At 39.7% G+C, this 15,844-nt stretch overlaps 2 protein-coding genes across 2 annotated transcripts in view; both read left to right on the top strand.

Moving 5' to 3' along the window:
* The first annotated feature begins 8,104 nt into the window (after positions 1 to 8,104).
* agtr2 (angiotensin II receptor, type 2) lies at positions 8,105 to 13,684 on the top strand. Its single transcript, XM_024282895.2, has 2 exons — positions 8,105 to 8,539; positions 8,886 to 13,684. Exon 2 carries the CDS (start codon positions 8,910 to 8,912, stop codon positions 10,158 to 10,160), a length of 1,251 nt encoding a protein of 416 aa, XP_024138663.1. The 5' UTR covers positions 8,105 to 8,539; positions 8,886 to 8,909; the 3' UTR covers positions 10,161 to 13,684.
* A 1,003-nt stretch (positions 13,685 to 14,687) lies between these two features.
* Positions 14,688 to 15,844, top strand: part of LOC112153168 (SH2 domain-containing protein 1A) — a 3,811-nt gene continuing 2,654 nt past the window's right edge. Inside the window, exons 1-2 of the mRNA XM_024283140.2 lie at positions 14,688 to 15,416; positions 15,608 to 15,671. Coding sequence (XP_024138908.1) covers positions 15,280 to 15,416; positions 15,608 to 15,671 — 201 coding nt within the window. The 5' untranslated portion in view covers positions 14,688 to 15,279. The remainder of the gene's footprint in view (positions 15,417 to 15,607; positions 15,672 to 15,844) is intronic.

Below are 15,844 nucleotides of genomic sequence, written 5' to 3'. Positions count from 1 at the left end.
GTTGACGTTAATAAAAGTTGACGATTTTAGTAGTCGACAATTTTAATCATCAACTATTAAAATCGTCAATATTTGTAATTCTCGACAATTTTAATAATCAACAGTTTTAATAATCATCTTTTTTTAAATAATGATTTTCATAGTCAATTATTTTAATATTTGACGTTAGTAAAAATCTACATTTTTTAATGGTCGACGATTTTAAAGTCAACATAATCGCAACCCTGTTCTGAAAGAAGATATTTTTTTTTCTTTTGTTGATTCTATGGTTCAGAGTCAAAAGCTTTTTGCCTCATAGATGTATCACCTTATTATCATAAATTCTCAACTTATAACTTGATTATTGTAAAAAAAAATAAAATAAAATAAAATTAGAAGTAAGTTCAACTTTCATTTGCCTCATGAACACTCCCCGATACAGTTACCACATGCAGAGCATAATGGCTGTTGTTTCTTTTCCTGATTGGACTGCTCTCTACGACGCTCCACAGGCCCAGGCAACCCAAAAACCTGCACTACCCATATGGATGCATCATCACTTCTTCAAGCCCATAAGACTGACTAAAAATCCTTTAATTTTTTTTTGGAAGTGTTTTCAGTAAAGAGAAACACCAGCTAAGGACATGTGGAACACGCAGGGAGCCACACGTGTTCTTTGAGGAGTTTCGGCGGCATGTGTTTCTGCTTTTGCCTTCACACTCGCTGCCAGCATGATGCTGGAAGAAGGCGATCTGTTCACGTCTTTATGGCACGTTCACTGCTCCTCAGAGGAACCGAAGCAGGATTCACGGACCTCATAGTCTCAGCGTGAGCCCGTCCAGTGTCCTAACCCCGAGGTCTGGGTCGGTCCACATGTTCACATGGGCGGTTAAATGAGAGAACAGCATGTGGGATCCAGACTGGATGTGCGGGCTCATTTGCATGCTATTGTGATCGTTTTCAGTAAAAAAACAAAAAGTAAAACCACACGGAACAGAGTGTTTCAGTGGGAACGCTGGGAGCCCTGAAAGCTGTTCCCCTCACAACATGTCAGGAGAGACAGACGTGGTGTAGATGGAAGCTGTGAGACGCCGAGGAGCCCCCCAGCCCCGGCAAGATGTGAAGCTAACTTTGGCTTCATCTCACTCCTCTCATGGGTCTTCTCCACATATGTGGCCCTTTGCTTACAGCATCCCACACAAACAACAGCTCCAGAAATGTTCTCACCACTGATAGGGAGTTTTTTTTTCTATCATGTAGGCCACAGTGCACACTTTAAAAAAATGTTTTTACTCAACAACTAGCAGAAAGGAAGCAGGAGGGGCAGGACCTTGACATCTGACCTTTCAACTCCGTGAGCTGGAATTTCCTCAGAGGACTTTGGGAGAATTCTTGCTTGAGCTGGTTATCTTCTCAGGGTCCCCCATCATCAAATAAACACACAGCACTTCTATCAGCGACAAACATAAACACAACAGAAGCTATTTAAGGGGGTTTGTTAATGCTACAGTGTATATATTTATGTATTCACATCTTCCTCTTGTTTGTGTTGGAGTGCAGGAGCTGATGATTTTTTCATGTCTGCATCTGGTGCTGCTGGCACCGCCGCCTCTTTAGAAGCTGATTTAACACTTGCAAGAGTCGACCCCCAACATTTGTGGAGTTCTATTGTCTTGGGCGTCAGACAATAGAAGAAAAACTGCATTCAAAGGGGTCGAAACATTTAGAATAAAACCTTTAAATGCTATCCTCTGAGACACATGTCAAAGTCAAGGCCCGGGGGCCAGATCCGGCCCTCCAGGTAATTTTGTTTTATTGTTATTAAAGGCCCGATGTTGTCTGCCGTTTATTTCAAACTTGTATAAAACGTATTTTTATAGAGAGTAAAATACTGAAAGTTATTTAAGGTTTAAATTAATTTATTCTGGAATAATATTCTTGCATTGTTATTATTCATAATTATTAAAAAAAAATATGGTTTTAAACTTAAAAAAAATTGGCATTCTGCTAGCTTTTTGGACTATTTTGGCATTTACTAAGATTTTTTATGCTCTTTTGGAGTTTAGTTTGTATTTTAGCTGCATGCTATCTGTTTTGGCTAATTTAGCCTTTTCTTATTAAGTTTTTAGGCAGATTTTGATTTAGGCTAATATTTACACACTAGCTGTTTTGGCTAATTTAGGCTTTTTCAGTTTTTTAGGCTATTTTGAAGTTTAGCTATTTTTTTCAGCTACATGCTAGCTGTTTTGGCTAACCTAATTTTTTGGCTAATTTGGCATTTAGCGAATTTTAGCTGGCTATCAGCTTCAGCGTTTTCAGCTATTAGCTTTAGTGATTTCAGCTATCAACTTCATCATTTTCAGCTATCAGCTTCAGCGTTGTCAGCCATCAACTTCAGCGTTTTCAGCTATCAACTTCAGCGTTTTCAGCTATCAACTTCAGCATTTTCAGCTATCAACTTCAGCGTTTTCAGCTATCAGCTTCATCGTTGTCAGCCATCAACTTCAGCGTTTTCAGCTATCAACTTCAGCGTTTTCAGCTATCAACTTCATCGTTGTCAGCCATCAACTTCAGCGTTTTCAGCTATCAACTTCAGCGTTTTCAGCTATCAGCTTCAGCGTTTTCAGCTATCAGCTTCAGCGTTTTCAGCTATCAACTTCAGCATTTTCAGCTATCAACTTGAGCATTTTCAGCTATCAGCTTCAGCGTTGTCAGCCATCAACTTCAGCATTTTCAGCTATCAGCTTCAGCTTTTTCAGCCATCAACTTCAGCTTTTTCAGCTATCAGCTTCAGCTTTTTCAGCTATTAGCTGCAGCGTTTTCAGCTATTAATTTTAGCATCTTCAGCGCCCAAATTCAGCTTGCAGCATTCACACAAACATTATTACAGGTAATAAATAAATCTAGTTCATAATTATGGTTAAAAGTTATGGTTTTGAAGTTTTACAATTTTAGTTTTAGAGTGTTTAATAAATGTTTTTCCTGTTCGCCCGCGACATAAGGTGTGTTTAGGATTTTGGCCTCCTGTGTGATTGACACCCTGCTCTAAGACGAGAGCAATCCAAGTACAGTGGGCAGCTTTGCACACATTTCCTATGAAAAGTATGAAGATTACAGTATGTACTATAATTTAAATTTAAACTTTGTTAATAAAGCACTTGTCATCCAGCAGTAGCACAAAGGGTTCTTATGATGCTATTCTTATGCCTTTCAGAGTAAACTAAATCCATATTTAAATGATTATACAATAACAATGAGTTATTTTCACAAGCTCTTTTGATAAGTAGGACGCCTTGGTCTCTGAGGCACCGCCCATTTCATGACATCATCCTAGAGTCGGTCTTAGCAGCATGTCTGCATTTTGCCTACGAAAACAAACAATATCTGAACTTTTTTAAAGATGGACGGAGAAAGTGGTTGTTAGCCTGGGGTGGGGGTGGCAGCGCAGACTCTTCCTGGAAGGGGCGGTTCCACACTTTGTGACATCACAGTGTGAAGACTCGCTTCTGTGGATCATTTTTCAGAGCGGTTTTAGAGGAATGCTTAGGGATTATATAAGACTTAAAAGTTGATTTTGCACGATATTGGCCCTTTAAAACAATTAAAATAAAAACATAAAATCACAGAATGCCCCCAACCATCATAACGGCTCACACTTAACAAAAAGAGACAAACCTGAATAAACCTCAGTGTAAAACCGACTTTGAGACTTAGCATTGGTGAAAATACAAAAAAATGCCATGAAAATAATAACAAAGAAAATGTTGGTTCCAAATTTATATTCAAATTGACTTTATGGGTCTCTACTGAATAAATCCCTTAAAAATATAAAGTTTGCCACCATCTATAGTCATCATTCCTGTTATGCTCTGGGTCAAATTGACCCATTTTGAAATAAAACAAATATTGAACAAATATTTTTCCACTTTAAAACTTTTGCTGATTGACTTTTTTAGCGTAATCAACGTGTACAAATTTCTCTTTGTGAGTCAAATGGAAGCGAACATCAAAGCTGTTCCTCAAAAACAAACATAACAGGAGAGTTAACTGTATTTATTAGTCAAAAAGTAAAGCTTTACTTTTTTATCTTTGGTAAAACATAATACGTTTTTGATTAAATTTGATCCCACCATGACGAATGTCTGTATGTTTTCTTCTTAAATTGATTTTTTTTTCCTTTTGGTGGAATTAAACAAAAAAAACAGGATAAGACAAAAGGAGTGTTAGACATTGAATTAGCAGGGCTGCAGTTGTATATTGTCAAATTCTGGTTGACTTTCAGGGACTATTATGGAAATATCTAAAGCGTTTGAAAGAATTCTTAATTCCGATTCTTAAATCTTTTATGTTTCTTGATTCTCAGTGTATAAAATGTGCAAAAACAACTATTTTGGTCCTCAAATCGGGTTTTGAACCCTTTCCTTTTTTTATTTGATTTACCAAAAACTCCTGTGACAGCAAAACTTTATTTCAAAGTATACTTTTAATCTGAGTTAAAACTGTTCCATGTTTAAGAGAGAAATGTTTGGAAGTGAATCTTTAAAAACTAAAATGTGTGCACTCTAGTTTGGGTTTGTAGTGATATTTTTTGGCTCTTGCCATCAAGTTTTCCCGGTCGGTCTCAGCAGATTGAGATTGTCAATCATCCACAGCTGTTTTGAGTTGTGTTAATGATCCCCAGTGTAGGTTAAAAGTGTCAGGTTATCTAGTTTGGTGCCCTAATAACACTTATGTGGTTTTGTTTTATTTTAGTTTGTTCTATTTTTATTTAAAATTTTATTTTAATTTTTTATTTTTTTTATTTTAGAATTTTTACGTTTTTTTTTTAATTTTATTTTAATTTTTTTTTTTTACTTTTTTTATTTTACATTGTATTTTTACATTTTTATTTTTATTTTATTTTTATATTTTTCTTTTAAATTTTATTTTATTATTTATTTATGGGTCATGTTTAAGTTTGCTCAATAAACCTTTGAGTATTCGTCACATGTCCAGTCTGACATAATCCTCCAGACAAAAATAGTTGAATTTAGCTCCAAATCCATTTTTTAAATGTTGCCTTTACTAATGATGTCACACAGGAAATAACAGCTTCAACTGTTGAGTTTGAGAAATGCCCACATGTGTTTTATAAATCTGTTCTGTTTTTTTTTTTTTTTTTAGAAAGTCTAACATGATTTCATAAAAGTTTATGTGTACAATTGTGCACAAAACCCACTTTTTCAAATAGGAATAACTTCAAAATCATTTTATGTTGCTAAAGAACAAGATTTCTAGAGTGGAAATGTGAAGTTAATGAAGGGTTTTGTTTTGAGGATCTACATCCGCTCTCATCTCCTCCACGTACAGAAGCTTCTCGTCGAGTTTGTGTTTAGATTTTTAGACAAATCTCCCACACATGCATGAAGTGTAAATCCTTCAACCTTCACACGTTGTGATTCAGAGCCTTCCGCTGCCAAACACAGGAGGTATTTGAGGAATCGTGACTCAGCTTTGTTGTCGGCGTACTCGAATGTAGACACGGTTTAAAAAAATGTAAAGGGGGAGAAACGCAGATTGAATTAGAAGGTGCTCGATGGAGCAAAGCTGCAGTAACAAAACTCCCATGTGATCTAATGAAATCACTGATGCTGAGTAAGCAAAAACGTACAAAATTGCTATTTTCACTGACTAAAAAAAAAAAAGAAAACTGCCTCATGAGCAGAAATGTATCCAACTGTAGCTCTGTTGAGCTTTCTATTTTTGCATGTTATTTACGTATTCAAAAGTATCTTTAAATTGTCTTGTTTATAATTTAAAATAATAAAAATGGTGTTTTGGGTGCTTGTGCATAATAACTGGGAAAGTCTTTTTTGGCCCCAGAGTTATTTAAGTTTGCATATCAGAGTCCTCACAATACTTTTATAACACAATAAAAAGTAAAATTAAAAAATCTCAGATTGAGCACTATTTTTTTTTTTTACCTTATTTTATCATTTATATAATATAACTGGAAAATGATGCAACTTAAAACATAAATTTAATCAAAAGAGCATCTTAGCGTAAAAAAACAGCAGATATGTAAATAATTTCACAATAAAAGTGCAACAATTTTTTTATTGTGGGTGTTTTTTTTTTTTTTTTTCTGCAATCCTTAATGAGGTTTCTTGTATTCTTGTAATAAAAGCAGCAATTCTGTTTTCTGCACATCCATAATTCTAACTACATTAATTACGATTTGTAAATTAATTAATTTAGAAGCTGAGGTGTGAGCTGAAATATTTTAAAATACCTTAATTTTTTCAGGATTTTACTGAAAATTCTTCAGTGTAAATTGGCAATTTGCACTTCTCTCCTCTTCATGCGGTTCTGGCTGAATGTCTGACTAACTAGTTACATTCCAGAAGGAACTGCATGGCTACCAAATAAATAAATAAATAAAAGTTTCTTTACAAAGCCTCTCACTCTGTACAAATCACTGACTGATTCATCAAAAGACCCATACCATCACACTTCTTCTTCCATGTTTGACAGTTGATGTTGCACACTGTAGATACGGATTTTAAATTTGGAGTTGTTTGTAATAAAAGCCTTTCTTTAATTTTCCAACAAAGACTGATGTGATGACTTTCTTAAATGGAAGTCACCCCACAGATGAAAATGTTCCTTTTGACAGGAAAAGCTTGTTCTCCGTGACCAGAAGGAAACTGTTTTTCCCCGAGCGCCGCCTGTGCAGCTGCTGACTCTCATGCCCTCTGATTCAGCCGAGACTTTGGCTCTTCCTGTCAAAGTTTAGAAATAGCTTTTGTACCATTTTAAGCTATTATTTAATTCATCACCTTGAATTGCAGAATTAATATGGGATAATTTGGGTGTTTTAAAACTTTTAACCAGTGATGTAAATTTTAAATTTCTTTAGGGAATCTATGTCACAGAGGTGGTAAAGAGGCTCAGAGGTCCAGAGGAAAGGTTTCACTGGTAGTTTTTCTAAATAAATACAATAAAATAGTACTTCTAACTCACGGAGACACTTTTATTGAATATGTTGTGCAGGAACGGGTCATCGTGTTCAGGAAAATGTTCCCGCTCCGTGTTTACAACAAAGTTTTGTAATGCTGTAATTTCCCATTTTAGTATTTGGGAACGTCTTCTCTTTAGTAAAGCGGAACAGGCAGTAAATCACTCGTTAGGACTCGAGCAAATATTCTTCACTTCTTCAACATCAGAGGGAAACTGAGCGGCACAGACATTACTCTGGTTCTTCAGTCTTTTTGTGTTTCGTTTGGCTTCAGAGATGCCATAAATTTCTGTTCTTTGGTTGCTTCATGCCTGAAGGGTCTCTGGCATGTCTGTCTGTGCTTTTAGTTTTCTGGATCAAAAAAGAAAAACATATGGAAAGATGAATATTTGTGCCAGTTCAGTTTAGGATAACAGACCAAACATATTGCATAAATTTGACAGAATGTACAACTCACACATCAGTTACAGAACATTACAGATTTTTTTTTTTTGTAAATTCTTTTCTTGTTCACAATTCACAGCTTTCTCTCTGGCTTCCATCCTTCTTCCTCGCCGTCAGCTTTCCCACGGCTATTACACCTTGTCACATCCTGACAGATGCTCGATAGACTGCCGTGCGCACACTTGAAAACACTTCCACGAGCACCGCTTCAGTGTTTGCATGCCAGGCTGATATTAATTACATCCAGTCATTAAAGCACAGGTGCACACAAGCATGTGCAGACGCACTACGGTGGGAGGGGGGTGCATGCACACGCCATTGGTCAAAGGAGTTATGATGCAATCAGCGGCTGAGTCTTACTCACGACCCTCATCAACTTTCACCAGAGGCTTTAATGAAAACCCACTGGAGGGAATCTTTGCTTTTGCTTCTTTTTTCTTTCTCATCTGGCGGTTTACTCCCTGCAGTCCTAACTTGTCCTCCTCCAATTCGTCTTGTGTGCTGTGCCTCCCTCCCTTCTCCCTATGGCCCAGTGACTGACTTCCGCAATGACAGAGTAAATATTTCCCATGGCTTATCTGACCACTGGCAGAATAAATTCAACCTAAAGTGCGACGCTCTTGCTAATTAACGCCCCCCTGGTCACAGGCCTCGGCCGGAACAGGCATCTTGTTAAGTTCCAAAACTCGCACAATCTCAGCTGGGAAGTGGTTGCGTTTGTGCCTCTTGCTCACATCTTGACTTGGTTTTCCATTTCTGTTTGAAGCTCTAGGAGGGAGGGAGGAAACAAAAGCACAATTAAAACCTAGTAGCAAAAAGGAGTTTCTTTTTCTCTGCCTTCTGGCTCGTGTCCAGGTGCAGTCCGGCCCCTCTGCGAGGATGGAGGTGTGACGTGGAGTAACTTCCCCCGTTGTGCAATCACTGCTGAGAGGCTCAGGGGGGCTATAAGACCTCCAGCCTCCTCTGGTTTCTCAGAGTCTGTCTCGTCGACACACATGAAGACAGAGGCGTGATGCAGTGTGAGGCACTCAGCTGTGGAGGATTCTATTAGAGGGGCTGCGGAGCATTTGTCAAGCCTGGACTTCACGAAAACCACTTCTGAACTGGACTTCATTCCAGGTAATTTTATTTTTTTTACTGCAAATCCACTTAATTTATTATTATTTTAATATAAATGTAAAATGTTCTCTATTTCAATCCCTTTTCTGCTCCAATTAAACCTGTTTAATCTTAAATGTCCTGAAGTTAGTTTGAATATTTGGAATTCGGTGAGTAAATGAGGACAAACTCGATTGAAACCATTTCATCCTGGTTAACTTCCAGCACGACGTAATGAGTTCTCGCTGTGATTAGCTATCAGAGGCGACACTGGAGCCAGCTCATGATTACAGAGTAGAGAAATGCAGTCCTTCAGCAGGATTTCTAACAAGCCCCCCCTCCACCTCTGCTCTGCTTTTGTTTTCAGCAAACCTTGTAAACATCCAGATCCATGATGGCAGTCCCAAATGACGTCTCTTTTTTCAACTCCACCTCCTCCCCGGAGGTCTATGTGAACACCACCGCGCCTGCCGCTTGCAGGGGCTGGTCCCCCGTGCCCACCACGACGGTCATTCCTATCGTCTACGGTACTATCTCCGTGCTGGGGACCATAGCCAATGCCTTGGCGGTGTGTGTGTTGGCGCACGGAAGCACCTCGCGGAGGACCGTTGCTAACACGTTCATGGTGAACCTGTGCGTCTCCGACCTGCTGTTCCTGCTCTCCCTCCCGCTGTGGGCCGTCTACTACTCCCAGGACTACAGCTGGACCTTTGGCCGGATGGCCTGCAAAGTTTGTGGCGCCATCCTGAACCTCAACCTCTACGCATCCATCTTCTTCATCACCTGCATGAGCATGGACCGTTACTTGGCCATCGTCCATCCTTTCCGCTCCCAGATTGCGCGGGACACCAGGCGGGCCCAGTATGCGTGCGTGGTGGTGTGGATTCTCGCAAGTGCTTGTTCGGCCCCGAACTTTGCTCTGAGGGAAATTCACTACCTTCAGGATAAGGGGGTTGAAGCGTGCGTGGTTTTATACCCCAGCGATGAGTGGTACCTAACCCTGACCTGGATGAAGATCGGCCTGGCTTTCCTGCTGCCGCTGCTCGCCATCTGCTGCTGCTACTGCGCCATTGGGAGACATTTGCTGGCTGACACGGGTTTACGGCAGATGCAGGGTCCCTCACATCACCTCAGCGTGCCCTCTTTTAAATCATCCGAGTCCCAAGAGGGGGGTAATAAGCCAGAGCAACTCTCAACAGCCAGTGTCACTCCCAGCTGCAGCAGGAGCAAACCCCTGATGGGCAGAGGGGTGGAGAGGGTTTTGTGGACGGTAGCCATCGTGGTGCTGGCGTTCTTCCTCTGCTGGTTCCCTTTCCACTGTGTGACTTTCTTATCGCTGATGCACGATCACGGCTGGCTGGACAGCTGCTGGGTAACCTGGAGCATCAGAAACCTCACACCCATAACCCTTTGCCTCGGATTCTCCAACTCAGCCATCAACCCCGTGCTTTACTGCTTCATCGGGAACCATTTCAGGGGCCGCCTGGGAGGCCTCTGTAAAGGCCTCTGTGCTTGTGTGAAGGCGCGGAGAGAGGAACACAGCCAGAAGAGAAGCTCGTTCAGCACCAGGCTGAGCTCCTTCTCTCGAAAACTCAGCGATCTTAAGGATCTGGCTATCGTAGAGACTTCTAATCCTTCATAGGAGCCCAAAGAAAATGAACTTTGGCGTAAAGAGTGAATGATAAATGACTGCTGTAGCACCGAGCATGGGTTCAGGGGTCAAAGGGAGTTGAAGGGCGCCTGCTGGTATTGCAAATATGTAGAAAAGTATATCTGAGAATGTGATGGAAAAGGACCAAAACAAAAAGCAACTTGAAACATGAATCCGAGCAGTTTTTATAGTTTTAAGATGCAAAGTTACACAAAGCAACACAAAGAAGATTTAGTTTGTACCTTTTGTTTATGAGATATTTTTACATTTGAAATTCTAAATAACAAAAAATCTAAAAAAAATCACAACATATCAAGAACATTATAGGAGAGAGTTGTCCAAATTTTGGCCTTATATCACTTATATTAACTTCAAATCTCTTTCTGTAGATGGTAAAATTATGATTTTGTCAATGTTTATACGATAATGTCATGACTATATAATGAATTTATATGAGAACTGGAATGAGGGAGCGTGACACATAGAAAATCCTTGAAATGAAGTCTTTCTTGATATCACCATGTTGGAGCCGGAGGTCGTTAGTAACCAGTGATTGGTCAGAGTCGGTCTGAGTCAGCATCTCTATGGCAACCAGTCTCACCAATCAGGACTGAGCTTGTTTGAAGTCCACACCCCAAATACTTGAAGGCGGGCTACACAGAATACGTCAATCAAACGCAGGAGGCGGGAACAGACAGCCTCTACTTTTATTAAGGCATCTGATTGGTCACTTTGTATGGGCTCAAAATAAAGTGTTTGTCATTGAGGTGTCGCCGGCGACATCTCAGGTGTTAGCGAGCAAATACTTTTTTTCTGACTGATTATTTCCCACTAGAAGTCTATGGGATTTTGGCTTCTTGGAGTCGGAACTTCTTGTTTGGGACGTGAGGGGGCGTGGCCACTCAGTCCAGTTCTCATATGCAGTAAAAAGTAAATGTTAAAAACAAAATTGGAGGAAAATCGATCAATTTTGGTGACCAGTCTTTCTTAAGCTATATCACAATAATTTTAAGATTTGGTTGTACTCACCACTTTATTGTAACATTTTGTACAGACAGTTCAAATAAAGAAATAAAGTAAAGATGGATATATTTGCCCAAAAGAAATGTCCTGTCTTTCTTCGATGCAGTAGTGTCTGTACATTTCTCTTTCAAACTCAAATACGGCGAAGTTCTTCTCTGCCTCGTTCTGAAATACATTTGCAGATTTTAATGTTCAATTTTTCTCATTTTCTCTGTAATAGCAGTGAGTGAGAGCCGCCCCCACCTGGGAATGAGAGTGTCGAGATTACTGTTCGCCTGGCAGATGGACTTTCCAGCTCATCATGATTTATCTCTTTCCCTGAGCGCCTAACGAGGATTCTGCATCTATCAAGGCTGGATAAAGCTATAATCTCATACCAATGACCTAATGATGCATTCCAGCAAATATAGTTTTACTAAAAGGAGCTTTTTGTTCCCTGTTTCTGTCCATCACTTTTTAGACTTATAAAATGTTGTTCATCTTGGTACTATTTCATTACAATAAATATAAGAGATAAATCATCTTCTTCCTGATCGAAGCGGCCACTGGGTGGTGCTAAAACGCAGTAAATACCATAAACAAGACATAACTGGCTGCTTTTTCAGATAGAAGCCCAAACTCCCACCAGTCATGATCTTATGAGCTGAGGGAGAAATGCTTCTGACACAGATTGATGACTCATGCGGGCGAAACTTCTGAAAAGGGGAAATAACCAGACGTCTTTAACAAATGCTGCATAAAAGAGGACAGTTGGCTCAGACAACATGCCAGAATCACGTATTAGATATGTGTGAAAAGCCTTTAATAAAGACTCTTGGTTAATGATGTCAAAAACTTCTTGTAATCTTCAATACCCGGAATAATTTACCAAACGTTTGGTATGACACATGAGCGAGGCCCGCCAGACGCTTTGCTGTCATTGGGAGAACATTTGCCAGATCTTTAATTTGACACAGCAGAACTTGCTGACTGACGTGACAGATTGCGCGATAGGTTTGTTGTACACACAGCTTCATTAGTTGATTCCTCTCTGTGCTGCAGAGCAGCTGCGAGTTTGCACAGACACGCTTATGAGAAGATCCACCGTGGACATGTGGCTGAAAGCATGTGTGATCCTGTAATTAAAAAATGCACGCTGGGAATCATTGAAAACCCCACTGAACAGCAGGTGGAGAAACTTTTTTATTTGAGTCCAGTTGGAAATGCTTTTCTCTTTCTTCCTTTTTTTGTTTGTTTTAATGCAGAGTTGACAGATAGGAAAAGTAAAAGGATTGCAACTTTTTCTTGTTTGGGGCTGTTGAGGGTTGAGATGAAATAATTCCACTGCTGGCGCCATGCACAAATCCCTATCCCCAGCTACTTTCTTCAGATTTTGTTTTCAAAGACCAAGACTTACTTTGGATTTCTGAAGAAAGTTTTAATTTTCATTTTTGGCTGCTTTTTTTTCTCCCGTTTGTGCTTACAAATTATAGTTGAATCAATAGGAAATGTTCAAAATATAACAGTTTTAGTGTCTCAAAACGATAAAAACAAGAAAGAAAATAAAGTAAAGGCTTAGATAAGATGAAACAAAAATAAATATAAATATCTAGTAGGCAGAAAATGTTCAAAATAATAACATGTGGATGTGGTTGGCTGTAATAAGCCCTGTGGTGGTGTTGAGACAATGACATTTTGGTAATTGTTGTGTCACACCTTTTATGGCAATGTAACAGTGGTGAGGGTGGCATGGAACCTGACTGCATCTTACAAAGACGTGGCACGCGCCTGCAAAGAAATGCTTATTTTTTTTATGCCGTTATTTCTTTTCCTCTGCTTCCCCTAGTGGCGGAATTGTGCATTGCATCCATTTATTTAAAGGGTAACCAAACAGGGAAGTTGGAGGCTGACTCCGCCCATTCCTGAAATTTGAAAGAGGGGAGGGGCTTAGAGCTGTTATCATACCTGGAGTGGCAGATCATGACGTCAGACTTCTGAAATGGTTTGACCAATTAGAAAATTCAAATGTAATACCTTGATTCAACCTGTAGGGGGCAGCACACAGATGGTTTTGGACTATATTTTCAAGAATTCAACAAGTTTGCCTTAATTTGGCAATAACCAACAGACAGCACTTTCAAAGCCCCGATTATAGAGATAAATAGCCAAAAACAGCTGATTTAGGGTTTGGTTACCCTTTAAATAACCATAACTTTACACATTAAAAGGCTAGAAACTTGCTTTTTATTTTTATTTTTTCGACATTTTAATTTTTTTTCCGTCTGGATTAAACCCATGTGGTTTACCACCCCTGCTTTAGCCACATGCACCAGTATAGGGCTTGCCCCGTACTATGCCTCAGGTTTTTGGGTTGTACGGCCCGTGGAGGGTCGTGGACAGGAGCGGCTACGTCCTTGCAGTTCCATCGAGGTTCGTGCAGCCACTTTTAGGGACATCGTGAAAATGGACCGTACTATTCTCGTGCATGTGAAAAGTGTCTCGTGAAGTATTTGAAAGACGAATGGGTGATGTTGTCGTATGGTGCTCTAGACATTAGAAAGTCACTGAGGTTTGTCTTCTTCTTCTTTTCCTTTGGGCTTTTCCCTTCAGGGGTCGCCACAGCGAATCAGTTTCCTCCATCTAAGCCTGTCTTCAGCATCCTCCACTCTAACACCAGCCACCTTTATGTCTTCATTCACTGCATCCATAAACCTCCTCTTTGGTCTTCTTCTAAACCTCTTTCTTGGCAGCTCTAGATTCAGCATCCTTCTACCAATATATTCACTGTCTCTTCTATGAACATGTCCAAACCAGGTGATACATTGTCTAGTTTCTTAATTTTGAGCTGGTAAGTTGCATCTATGGAAGGCTCAAGGGTCGAGCAAGAAGTGATCACGTGATCAGCACTACTGCCATGTGGAGTGTGCAGGTTTTGAAGGGTTCAAATAAGGAAAATTCTGTACGAAGTGTTCAGTCTTAATTACGACCTTTTAACTATACGTGAACATTTTGCTCTACGGGCTCGCCTAGAAGTCTACAATCTTAAAATTTTCTGCATACAGATTTACAGACTGAGCTTCTCCACCCATAAGGGCAGTTGTGACTAAGTCTAAAGGCTTGCATGTTCTTGAGATAAGCTCTGTATTTGGCTGTGGATCCAAATGCAGGAGACAAAAAAAAAATAGTTGGCAGGAACCAAACTTTATAAACAAACTTAAGCATAACAAAAAGGAAACCAACATGTGATGGAACACGCTACAAAGAAACATGATGAGCCAAAGCCAAGGACTAAAACCTGAAGTCACTAATCCTTTCATATATATATGGTTTCTAAACAATGTGCATATACTTTAGAAATTATTTATTTATTATTCAACAGTTTCCTTTAATCTCCATGATTTGAGTACCAAGAATTTCAGTTTCAGCCTTCATTTAAATGTACTTTTTTATAATCTATATACGTCAAACAATCATTTCCTGAACAATAATTCTCTAACTTTTGTAGACTCAAGTGGAGATTAACAGCATCTTACTCATCTGTAAAAATATTTAAGTGGCTTTTTTTTACAGGTTTTTATTCATCAAAGTAGTTTTGGAAAAAGAGGAGCGAATCTTCTGCTGAATCGCAAACACGATGAGGCTGGAAAGTGTGTCTTTGCAGCAGTATGTCATGTTTTCCTGTGTAAATATATGATTTTGACCTTTTTTTTTTTTTTTTGATCCCTCCCTTGGTTTTTCAGTTGTTGTGGAAATGTTCAGTTTGAATCTTTGAAGTCATTTCCTGCCGTGAAATACAACCATTTCCTGAGAGATACACAAACCCACATTTTACTGGTGCTCATAGGTGCACACATGTGTGCATCTCGAACAGAGAGCAAAGAAAGGCAGTGAACAAGGAGCTCGAGTGTCAGAGGTTAATGAGCGAGTCGCTCCGACCTGGGATGAAGAGGGAAAGCGTTCAGGTCAAAGGTCAGGCTTTTTAAGGAAACAAGATTTTACCTTTGGAGGATATTGTTGTTCCCGTATTCCCCCATAAAATTTAAAACACAAAAAAGGAGATTTTCGGTGTCGAAAATTAGCAAAAAAACAGACCTGAAGTTAAATTGCGATGGAAAATTTACCTATTTACCACGGACCCATCGGCAAGGAGGAGGGCGAGCGGCGGCTGGGCCAGGACGGGCGTGACGGGTGTTATCTGATCCGTAACAGCGACTCGTTGGCAGGCGTTTACTGCCTGTGTGTGCTGTGAGTATTCACAAAAGTTGTCTTAATCTTCCTCTCAGACCTTCCTTAAACCATATTGTCACATCAAATTCTGCCTAATTTTTGCTTCACCAAAGTAGATTTAAAAAATCAGTGTTAAATGTGAAGTGACAACATGACTTCAAAAGAAAAATCCACAAAGATCAAAAGGTGTTTATTTTATCCGCTTGCAGGTGCAAGGGTTTCGTCTACACCTACAGACTCTACCAGGACGACACCGGTTCATGGGCGGCAGAAGTGAGATTTTTCCTTTTTTTCTATTTATTTTGTCTTCACTGTTTTTCGCACGCCAGAAAACCTTCACAGACTCGGCAGAGCAGCCGCACACCTGCTTCGCTGTGGCTGGTGTTTATTGGGTTAGAAGTTGTTGTGGTGCTACAGTAATTCAACAAGCTGTGGATCTGAGGCAA

Source organism: Oryzias melastigma, linkage group LG10, assembly GCF_002922805.2.
Source record: "Oryzias melastigma strain HK-1 linkage group LG10, ASM292280v2, whole genome shotgun sequence".
Lineage (NCBI taxonomy): Eukaryota > Metazoa > Chordata > Actinopteri > Beloniformes > Adrianichthyidae > Oryzias > Oryzias melastigma.
The sequence above is the reverse complement of the archived record's forward strand: the minus strand, read 5'-3'. Positions and strand labels throughout refer to the sequence as shown.

Excerpts from the sequence above, each read along its gene's own strand:
- agtr2 (XM_024282895.2), top strand. The coding sequence starts at position 8,910 with ATGATGGCAGTCCCAAATGACGTCTCTTTTTTCAACTCCACCTCCTCC.